The sequence below is a fragment of the Talpa occidentalis genome, unplaced genomic scaffold (assembly GCF_014898055.3).
Source record: "Talpa occidentalis isolate TD23 unplaced genomic scaffold, MPIMG_talOcc4v2.1 talOcc4.5, whole genome shotgun sequence".
NCBI lineage: Eukaryota > Metazoa > Chordata > Mammalia > Eulipotyphla > Talpidae > Talpa > Talpa occidentalis.
The window spans coordinates 126267478-126279479 of record NW_023604861.1 but is presented as its reverse complement, the minus strand read 5'-3'; the positions used below and the strand labels follow the sequence as shown (position 1 = coordinate 126279479).

The 12002-nt window shown below is 38.1% G+C and overlaps 1 protein-coding gene across 1 annotated transcript in view; it reads right to left on the bottom strand.

Moving 5' to 3' along the window:
• Nucleotides 1-12002, bottom strand: part of ASXL2 (ASXL transcriptional regulator 2) — an 88641-nt gene that overhangs the window by 37368 nt on the left and 39271 nt on the right. Inside the window, exons 4-5 of the mRNA XM_037528396.2 lie at nucleotides 10024-10132; nucleotides 6563-6713 (exon numbers count right to left, since the gene is read on the bottom strand). Coding sequence (XP_037384293.1) covers nucleotides 6563-6713; nucleotides 10024-10132 — 260 coding nt within the window. The remainder of the gene's footprint in view (nucleotides 1-6562; nucleotides 6714-10023; nucleotides 10133-12002) is intronic.

Sequence of the window (12002 nt, the reverse complement as noted above, 5' to 3'; positions counted from 1 at the left end):
TAAAAATACTGGATATTCACACAGCAGGTGACTCAGTAAGCATCATAAAATACTTTGAAAAGCCAGAGGACATCAATAACCACCGCAAGGGCTCTGAGGTTAAGAGGGAGGTGAGGAGGGAAAGAGACGAGGGGACCTAAGTTGTCAGAAGTCTTCTAGATGGCTCATTCTTTTTTTTTTTTAATTATTTTATTTTATATAATTATTACATCATTTTTCTATTTTTTTCATTTTTCATTTTTTTTTAAAATTTCAGGCTTAGGTATTAGCACAGGTTGATCTGTTTAAGGCACAAGTACCTGGTCTTTGGGACATAAACTAGCACTAAATTTAATAAAATAAAATAAAATAACTGAAAATGAAAAAAGAGATTTACATTTCCTTAGTGTAAATTTAAAACACTATCCGAGATTTACATACAATTAGTTTCAATAAAAGAACAGAATGTCGATTACACTGTAACTTAAGAAAGAGAGAGGGGAGGGGAGAAAGGAAAGGGAGGGGAGAGGAGGGGAGGGGAGGGGAGGAGAGGAGAGAGGAGAGGAGGGGAGGGAAGGGGGAGAAAGAGGGGGGAGGGAGAGGAGGGGGAGAAAGAGGGGGGGAGGGAGGAGGCAGGCAAGAAAGCAAAGATAGAGTAGGCAGGCCTCCCTGCTGGCGCAAGGGGTTAAGCACCGCTCTATGAAGCTGTCCGCAGCCTCTGCAGCTCACGTTCAATCCCCGGCCGGCCAGGGAGCTACCCACATGGTGCAGCAGACCTCTCCTGCCTCACCTGCTGCTCCCCTCAGCAGCGTATTTCAGTCAAACTGTTGTAGAGCAACCCCGATACAAAACGGGGTGCGTGACTGTGGGTCATCACCCGCGCACTTAAAAGGACTTATCAATGCTCTACTGCAGGCACACGCAAAAGGTTAATAAAGGTTTATTTACAAGGGAAGGGGAAATGAGGAAATGTACAGCTCAGGGAGAAAAGTGGGAGACAAAGTTTTCAATGAGTCCTACCCGATCCACCAATCAGGAATTCCAAAATGGCACTCTGAGAGCTGGCCGAGAGCCAGGAGCCGTGAAGCCAGGAGGTGAGCGAGAGAGCGAGCCCCAAGGCCCACGTGTTTTTATATCCAACTTGGCTACCCAACTCCACCCTCAGGTCCCAGCCACCCTCCCTTTGGTGGTGACGGGATTTGTCTTTCCCAATGTCCTGATGGCTTTAGTCTGGAGTGGGGGTGGAGTCCACAAAGCCTGTATGGGATTAGCTCAGGACATCCTTTCCCCCTAACAATTCTGCCTGTTCTGTTCCCCACTCTATCTCTAGTGAATCCTCTCAGCCCCCACACTTCTGGCCTGTGCCCCAGTTCTTATATGCATAAATAAATAACTCTTTGAAAAAAATCATTTTAACCATCAATCCTGTTTATAATCTTTCCTTACAATGTGGCACTTAGAGAAAAATAGTACCTCACAATTGTCTATCACCAGTTTTACTTCAAAAGAACTAGTGCCACCAATTAATGTCAACGAGCATCAAGGAAACACATTATCCACAACAAATGATCTTCAAAAGTAGAATGGAAATGAATTCTACGCTAACAGTTAACCTACATAACAGTGCCAAGAAATAAAATGAACTAATGCAAACACCAGAGAGTAGGAAAATAAATCAAAGAAACTAGCATATTAACTCAAGATACTAAATGAAAAAGAGGATAAAACCAACAGAGAAAGATCTACAAATAAATCCTGTTCCTCTTGGTATGTGGCTCTGCACATTTGGGAGAGTAAGCAGCACTGCTATTATTTGATCCATACCATACACCTTAATTTTCCCAAGCAATTGATACTTCATGCACACTAATAACCTATAAATGATAGCAACCAGCACTAAAGATTAACATTCTGATCCCAGGTTCTTTCCACAAATACCCTTATCCAGCCAAACTTATTTTCCCAAGGCTTCCTGAAAACCCTCTACATATTTTCACCTTCACATCACTTTCTGCGATGTATCCTATCTTCAGGTGAAGTTAGCTACTGCCTTCTATAATGCTGCCACATGTTATTTACGGTCATTTGCTAATTAACTACTCATTTTTCAATGCCTACAAATATTCTGAGAGAACTGTAAGGGTGTGGGGCCCATACATTATTCAAATAGATGTCCCAGATACCTGACAAACAGAACATACTGGAAAAAGAATGAATGTAGCAATGTGGCTTTGTAAATAAATTAATGGCCTAAATAATACTTCTTAAGATTATAACCTGATCTACCAACCTGATCCTCCAATGTGGACTGCTCAATAGATTAAAATCACGCCTACTTAACATATTTTGTAGCAGATTAGAAACAAAAATGTTTCCTATAAACATACAGATATAACTAAAAATTAACAAGTTCTGATCGAAAGATCAGCAGTTATGCATCATTTGATTTAAAACAGAAAAAAACCCAGCCTAGTAGAACAATTACTTGTTTAAAACTAAGTACTTTCACAAAAATATTTAAAACCAGTTTTAGCACTTGCGGCCCATAAAATCAATTTTACTTAGTTTCAGGCTGTACCACTCACTGAGCATAAGGTTAGAAGGTACTACTTTACAGGTAATTTATACAATTGAGAAATTTCCATTTTAACAGATAAGTATTATATAATAAAAGGTCAAGGGATAAGGAATAGTATATTAGATGCATCTGAGCTCAAAGTTTCAGTAAATAATCAGACTTGATACTTTATTTTCTCTTCTGGGCCCCTCTCAAATATTAAGAGACTATCAGAAATAACGGAGTAACAACAACAGTATCAAACCTTAGCTATATATGGTTGAAAGATTAATAGTGGAAGGCCTGAGAACAAATGAGAACAAATGAAGTTTCCAAAGTACTTAATTTTTGGAGTATTTTATTCTCACAATAGTCTTTCTTCAGAGGAATTTCATTTCCAGAAGTAACAGACATTGTTTCATTCTAGGTCCCTTCTTCCTACACCAAGTAGTTATGGCTACTAATTATATTTAAGCAATTCCCTAACCAAAGATGAAGAGGCCATACCCCAACACCTTCCATTGTTTCATGGAACCCTAACTATCCAAGTCCTACTTTTGTATAGTTGTCTTTAATACATGACGTGACAACTCAGTCACCAACAAACCCAGAGAAGAAAACATCTCCCCAAAGACCTTGCTCTCACATTAAATTTACCCAAGGAGTTTTTCTCCCCAGAATACATTTTTAAGGAGACATTTATATATATAATCATCCCCATTCAGTATCTTAACATATGTATAAGAACTGCAGAGGGCAGGCAAGTCTATGGTATTTTAAATAACTATAAGCACAGTATGTATCAAATTCCTGATTTAAACTAGTTCTGAAAAAGCATTAAAACTAACATTAGTTTATGCTCCTGGAAATAACTAGTACTTCCTTACTGGTGAGAAGGTTATTTTACATAATTAGTTTTAAGACACTTTAAAATGGGGCCTCCCCGGTGGCGCAGCGGTTGAGCGCTGGGTTGCGAAGCTGCCCGCGGCCTCTGCGGCGCCGGTTCGATCCTCGGCTGCTCCCCGGCCACCAGAGGAGGGTCCCACATGGCGTGCAGACCTCTCCTGCCGCCCGCTGCTCCCCTCAGCAGTGTACTTCGGTCCTTCTGCCTGCTCTGCTCCCGGCTCTGGCTCTGGTGAATTCTCTCACCCTCCCGCGCTTCTGACTGTACCCAGTGCATGTATAAACAAAACAAACAAACAAACCAGCAAACAAATAAATAAAGCATGCCTCTATAAAAAAAAAAAAAAAAAAAAAAGACACTTTAAAAGCAGACCAATATCTAGCATAACTTTTCTCTATCAGAAGATAAAAACAGTACTGCTACAGATGCTTCATGCTGCACTATTTATATTTTATTGGGGGCAGGGAGAATGGGTAAACAGAGATGCCACTGAACTATGATCCTACTAAAAACCAGCAAAACAAACAAAAAACAATGAAATAGTAGACTTTATTACTCATTTTTCTGGAGTTATTCCACCTTACCTTGGCTTGGAATTCCATAAAGTTCTTCTCTGAACATTGTTTCCTGTCTTAAAATTAGGACTCGGACTATAAACTTCTAACTACTTCCACTTTACAGGGAAATCAACAAAACAGTTTTAATATTGGGCTTAATTTTACAGTTCTGTACTCTGTTCCTATTTGACCGAAAGGTATACCTATTTCAAGAGAGTTTCTATCGATTTTCAACTAGAAGTATCAGTTTTGCTGTCAGAGCTCTTTATTTTTGTACATAAAAGGAAGTGGGTTTTGATACTATCTCTTGTTCTTCCTGTCTTACAATGCATTTGAAATAAAGGGGTGTCAGATTGAGAATAAAAGCCCTAACAAAAAGGAACAGACACACTGCTTTACCTTTATTAATAACTGCAACTGATTTAAAGCTGCTTTGTTGTGTGCTACTGCTGTCACTGCTAACTATGAATTTTCCAACTTTATTTTGTACAAAACATTCATAAAGAATATACACCTAAAAATTTACATGATATCTGTACTACATAATATTTGTATGACCCATGAGTCAGAGAGGCACATTCTATGAAAAATTAGATTCTTCATTATTGCCAGGCCAGCATTTATCCACTTCTTGAAACTATCAGAGTTGCCAGAGTAAATGTGAATTGCATAGGCCATCACATCACATGCGCCTCTCATCTCCACCTTCTAAACACCACATATAGCCCATTCTATTTTCAGTTTAATAAAATACCTACAATCAGAGATCTTAATAGGACAAGTTAATGTAAGTTGAGGAAAGTCTTTCAATATTAAGACAATTTCTAGTAGAAAAATAAATCAAAAGGCAGTTCAAAAACAATTTATCTGGATCACAATTTTGAATTTGCTATTATTTTGCTACTATTGTCTTAAATTATTGTAATGCATGTAGGGCAAGGTCATGGTATCTTAATCTAACTATTATGCTATGGACAACTGGCTCTCTTGTTATTTCTTAGATCCTCCTAAACCACAATACATTTACCTAAAATTCTTAGAGAGCACTTTTAGCCACCAGGCAATAGCTGCTACTAAAAGAGCTACTGCAGCATGTGGCTAATAAAAAGTAAATATATCCAAGACCATGAACTTGTTCCCAGTTTACAAATCTGGCCTCCTTTAATACTGACCCCCTGTTTCCAGTCACCTCCAGAAAAATCTGCATCTGCTGTTTCCCTTGCCTAATGACTTGGCTTGGTTCCTAGATTCTTGGTTCTTAAAGCAACAATTTCCAAAGTTAAAAAGAAAAATTTAATCTGGAGAAACAGAAGAAAGATGGCACCTAACAATTTGGTTCCGTCCTTCCAAATACAGGTCCTTTGCAAATCTGAGGAACGCAAGGCCCTGGTCCCTATGTCCTTTCACTACTAATAGGATTACTCTATATATCATTACATAACAAGAACAGAGATCCCAGCTTTGTCCTGTCTTTATTACATTTGTCCCTAACAATTGAGGTTGCTCTCCAAGTGCATGTGCTCTTAAAGCTAAAACCCTCTGGTTACAAGATTTGCCCAAATTATACATGTAGTACCTATACCACAGAACACAGATGATGTCATCAATTATCTCAATTCTACCCAGGAACTGAACACATATTAACAACAGTGATGATAATGAAATAGACTATTTTTCTGACATAGTTCTATATTAATAATTCTGAAGCAATCAAAATTAATGAGTCCAACAAATAAAACCCTAGTCTCTAGATCAAAAGATAGCTCACCTATAACTCAAATCTAAGAGGCTATCCAAGCTAAGGAAACTCTTAGCTATTTTGTTCTGGTATATCATTGCATCAGACCTAAAAAAGGACCCAATATGAGTTGCCTTAAAATCGGTCACGTTATGGACAGCTTAATTTATAAATATTAAGGTAACAAAGATTTGCTCTCTTCAAGAACACTCTGATAAGAAGCTACAGATAATTAGCTAAGAACAAGTAATAAAGTATATCCTTAAATGGAAAAATAAGTCCCAGGGAAGCTGTGGCAACAAGAACATAACACCAGGGCATGCAATCAAAGACCATGGACTAAAAAATTCAGTCCTTGCTAATAGAAATGAGAAGCATTCTTTCCCTAGTAAGGAGGAGTTTTTAGAGTACTAAGTACCCAAATTTTAGAAAAGAGTGTTAGAGAGACAAATGAAATAAGAACATTAAAAAGTAAAAGCTATAGGCAGCCAAAAGCTGAAAATAAATCCAGGTAAAACCTAGAGCTGTGTTCAATGTGGAGGTCACTAGTCACATGTGGCTATTTAAATTAATATTAAAATTCAGTTTCTCAGCCATACTTGCCATATTTTCAAGTGTTCAAAAGATACATGTTGCTAAGTGGCTATACTGCATTGGACTGGATGGCACAAATACAGAACACTCCCATCAATACAAGAAACTATTGGGCAGTACTGATTCGAAGAGTAAGGGAAAGAGACTAACTGACACTACAGAAAGAGGTAGTGCTAATGCAGGCATTTATCCTACAGCATCCAGCACTTTATTGAGGGATCGGGTATATTTACCTTTCCTCTTCCACCTGTTCTTTTTTCCTTCCTTGTTGCTGCCACCATCACTGCTGCTGCTGCTGTTCTCGGAACTCTGGGAATCTGACTGACCATCACTGCTTTCTTCTGAACCTTCTGATAGCTCTTTCACCCCATCTGGTACATCTTTCTGAAAATGTAGGCATCCAATTAGGATTAATCATTACCATTTCAGCAAGATAGGAATTAAACTTCTGATATACATTTTTGCAACGTAGTTATACTAATTTTCAGTATCAAAGGATTCAGCAGCAGAACAAGCATATTTTCTAAATTCCTGTCATGTCCCTCTTTTTCCAGCAAAATTAGCTAATAATTTTAGCTACATTAAAAGATAAAAATTATAAATGATAATCATGCAGGCACATATGGAGGCTTAAATTAGAAGAAAACTGGGTATATGTAAGTCCAGCTAAGTGATGGAATGTTCAGGATGAAAAACATTATATAATAACAACATTGTATAATGTATATACCTTTTTCATCCTGGCGTGTACCACTATGTATTGCAAATTTAATTTTTTTTTAAATTAGATGCATCTCTTCGGCTTCTACACTATATTATGAAAATGCTGATCAGCAAGTACTGCCTATGTCGACAAGCATATGTAGGTAGTTGCAATATCAAGAGTGAGGAAATTAAGACTTTCTGGCTTCATCTTCTAACTGTGAAGTCTTGACTAATGCCTTAACCTCTCTTATCTCATTTTTCTGTCTATAAGATAGGTTCTATTGTCACAGTACCTACCTTAAAAGAGGACTCTGAAATTAAGTGAGTTAATAAATGTAAAGTGCTTTGAATAAAATACTAGCTACTGTGCATTTACGTAATAAACAGAAATATATACATATAAACGTACATTTATAAAACTATGAGCAGTTCTTTTCTCAATACATCATTTACTTTTCATTATGTTCATGAGAGATCATTTTTCTGAGCCATTTCTTATGTAACACACTTCCCTTTTTTTTAAAAAAAAAAAATTTATTTATACATACAAGAACTAGGGTATAGGCCAGAGGTGGGAGGGGTGAGAGAATTCACCAAAGACAGAGTAGGGAGCAGAACAGGCAGACTGACTGAAATACACTGCTGAGGGGAGCAGTGGGCGAGACAGGAGAGGTCTGCTGCGCCATGTGGGTCAGCTCCCTGGCCAGGGATCGAACTCGTGCTACAGTGGATGCAGATAGCTTCATAGTGCTGCGTCTTAACCTCTTGCACCACCAGGGAGGCTCTGTTATACAATTTCTTAAAACACATACCCCATATTTTTCTATTCTTCCCTTCACATGCCAGGCAAACTATATCCTTTATACAATTAGTTGCCAGTGAAATTCCTGATGCATAGTTTCAAGTATTTTAAATACAACTATCTTCTTTTTTTTTTTTTAACTTGTAATCCCTCCAGGATCAACTGTTTATGTCCTAAATCTTTCTCTCCCTTCATTTACCTACACTAAATGATATATATATTTTTATTTTTTTTTTATAGAGGCATGTTTTATTTATTTATTTTGTTTGTTTGTTTGTTTTGTTTATACATGCACTGGGTACAGTCAGAAGCGCGGGAGGGTGAGAGAATTCACCAGAGCCAGAGCGGGGAGCAAAGCAGGCAGAAGGACCGAAGTACACTGCTGAGGGGAGCAGCGGGCGGCAGGAGAGGTCTGCGCGCCATGTGGGATCCTCCGCCGGTGGCCGGGAAGCAGCCGGGGATCGAACCGGCGCCGCAGAGCCCACGGGCAGCTTCGCAACCCAGCGCTCAACCGCTGCGCCACCGGGGAGGCCCTAAATGATATATATTTTACCTCTTTAGTAATTCTTGTTCCCATCTCTTTTGCCACCCACCCTCTCAGTCAGGCCCTGATGATCTCTTCTAAACAATCAAAACCTTTTAATAAGCTTTCCTTCATTACCCTTGGAATCTATTCTACTTGAATTATGTTTCTAAACATAGATTTGATGTGGTGTGTGTACACACACACACACACTCTCTCTCTCTCTCTCTCTCTCTCTCTCTCTCTCTCTTTCCATCCCTGGTTGCTTACCACAGTAGTCCATACTGATTATGATCTAGTCACTCCAAATTTACTTCCAAATCTATTCTCAATCCTTCCAACTGTGTCTTGTCCTGGAAGGCCCTTCCTTCCTTAACTTATCCACCAAAGTTTAAATAAATCTTAAAAGTTTAAAACAAAAACATCCTAGATCACTCTATTCGAAATTAATCTTTATTTCTCTATATAACTACAATATTTTGTAAGACAATACTTAGAATGTGAACTGGGGGATTGTTACTTTCTTTATAGTCTCACAATATCTAGCACTGAGTTGGCATTTAATAAACGTTAAATCACAAAATGGAGGGGCCATGACAGCTAAAACATCATTAAAATCAGAACTAACTGAAGGGGTCCTGCTTTTAGTTCCTGACTAAACAGTTTCTATCCAGACTTAACAGTTCATGGAGTACAGTTATGTATAATGAGAAGAGAATCTGCCTGAGAATGAAGCCAAAGGAAAGCAGCAAGTCCAATTCCTAATGCTATCATTTGAACTCCTGGATCCACACCAAGTTGCCCTAGAATTTTCAGATAGATGAACTAATAAATTCTTTGTTTTACTCAAGTTCATTCAAGTTGATTGTCCTGCTTCAAAATGAAAGGACATTAATAAGTTAAGATCCTTTCTCAGCTTAAGAATTAGAGATAAGCAAATTTGTTATTGATTTCAGTCAGATATATGTTTAAATTCTGGTTCTAATACTATCTGGCAGGAAAATCCTATTTTCTGAACTTTGGCTTTTCCATTATAAAAAAGAAATAACCATAGCCCTAAGTTGTAATGGAGAATTAAAAGTGAGAAAGTAATATAAAGCCTCAAGGCAGTGTGCTCCATGGTAACACAAAATATTCAAATGTTAGGAGGTCCTTTCAAAAGTCACAGGAAGTCATTTTCATTTCATCCTTTTTTTCAGATAGTATCATAAAGAATAATAAAGTTACTTCTCTCATCCACCTACACAATTAGTTTTTTGAAAATGTATTGTGTACAGGGTTGAAAATATTACCTTTTCCTGAAAATAAGCTCTTCAAAAACAGAATTTGATCTAAAATACTTTTTTTAAAAAAAGATTTATTTATTTATACAAGCACTGGGTATAGTCAGAAGCGCGGGAGGATGAGAGAATTCACCAGAGCCAGAGCAGGGAGCAGAATAGGCAGAAGGACCAAAGTACACTGCTGAGGGGAGCAGTAGGCGGCAGGACAGTTCTGCGCGCCATGGGGGACCCTCGCCGGTGGCCGGGGGTCAAACCGGTACTACAGAGGCTGCGGGCAGCTTTGGAGCCCAGCACTCAACTACGGCGCCACCGGGGAGGCCCCCTAAAATACTTTTTATACTGTTTCTACTTTTTAAATGACTTTTTAACAAAAATATTTACCTTTAAAGTATATACTCCCATTCTACCTGGAACCTTATAGAAGATGCCTTCTTCCCCTCTGGAATTTGTGTGCAGCATTGCGTTGAGGCATGCAAGAGGGGAAGTCCCACTGCAAATAAAAAACATACAATGATTACTTTCAGTCTGATTATTCTAAGCACTGACTTCGGGTAAAATAAGTGGTCAATACTCATTTTACATGAGCACATCTTACAGACTATAGAAATAAGAGGCATTTTTAAGCATCTTTAAGCCAGTCCCATATTTGGAATTTTGTTAAGTCAGAAGCAACTGAAAGAATCCTAAGTTTATTTAATAAGCAGTTCTGGCTTCATATGTTATATATCTGGGAAAAATAATTCTTATATTCTATATAAAAATCATATTCCAAATAGATTAAATGGCAAAATAAATAAAAAGGATTAAAGGAAAACAGTGTAACCTACAGGACAGAGAAAACTGTCTACATAAGAGAGAAAACCCAAAAACCACAAAAGAGGAATATTTGCTAAATAAAAATTAAAATTTCTATACAGGAAATAAATGAGCAGCAAAACTACAGAAACTATAGAAAGCTAGAAAAAGTAACTGCAAAACATACAATAAGTATAACATTAATAGTACTGAAAGCTTCTTTTAGGAAAACACTATTCATTAGAACAAATGAATGATATGAACAAATGATCATCAAACATGCAAACAAAATGTCAGTAAAACACATGAAAAGAAGCTCACACTTAACAGTGTTCAAAAAAGCAAACTGAGATACCATTGGTCAGATTGGGAGTAATCAAATAAATTCAATTCTTAGCAGAATTGTACTTATGTGAATTCTGTGATTTTGATCTTCTGCTACATTTATATAAGATGCCAGCACTGGGGCCTCCCCTGGTGGCGCAGCGGTTGAGCACTGGGTTGCGAGGCTGCCCGCAGCCTCTCCAGCACCAGTTCAATCCCGGCCACCGATGAGGGTCCCACAAAAAAAAAAAAAAAAAAAAAGAAAAGAAAAGAAAGGAAAAAAAAGATGCCAGCACTAGAGGAAGCTGGCTACGTACACATGGGGCCATTTCTCCAATGTCCTGTGAGTCTACACTTGTTTTCAAATTAAATAAAAAACAAATTGGTAAAATTCATTGCTGGTAAGGTTATAGGCAAATCAGCATAATTAGACTGCTGGCAGGACTGAAAACTACCACCTTTCCCTTCATTTCTCAATTCTGCTTTAGGAAGTACTGTGGAAGTATCGGTTAAATTTAAAATTTAAAAATATTAGCAACCACTCAACCATCAACAATCTATCCCACAAAAACAATACCATATAAGTGTAAATATGATCACATTATTTAAAGCATCATAGCACTGAAATGACCTCAAAATCTAGTAAGATGGGAACATTTGACCATATATTAGTAAAGTAACCAACAGGATATGAACAGCAACATTAACAGCTAAAGTAATGTTATGTTCCAGGAAACATTCTGTTTACCTCCCATAACAATCCTTTCAGGACAGCAAAATTATGACGCCATCATATAGTAAGTGTTAAAGAAGTTGTTCGAGACCACATAGTAAGTAAATAGTAAGGCCGATATTCCAATAAGAAAATAGAACATAAGGAAAGAGATTGTTTTAAAAAGAACATGTTAGAGGCCTCCCCGGTGGCGCAGCGGGTTGAGCGCAGTGCTGTGAAGGTGTCCGCAGCCTCTGCAGCGCAGGTTCGATTCCCATCCGGCCAGGGAGATTCCCACATGGCGTGGCAGACCTCTCCTGTCACGCCCGCTGTTCCCCTCAGCAGTGCTTTAGGTCCGTCTGCCTGTTCTGCTCCCCACTCAGTCTCTGGTGAATCCTCTCACCCTACCGCACTTCTGGCTCTACCCCAGCTATTGTATAAATAAAAAATAAATCTTTAAAAAAACACATTATAATCTATTAAAAGTCCATGTTAATCTATCATAGATAGGTGAATAATCTACAGTAAA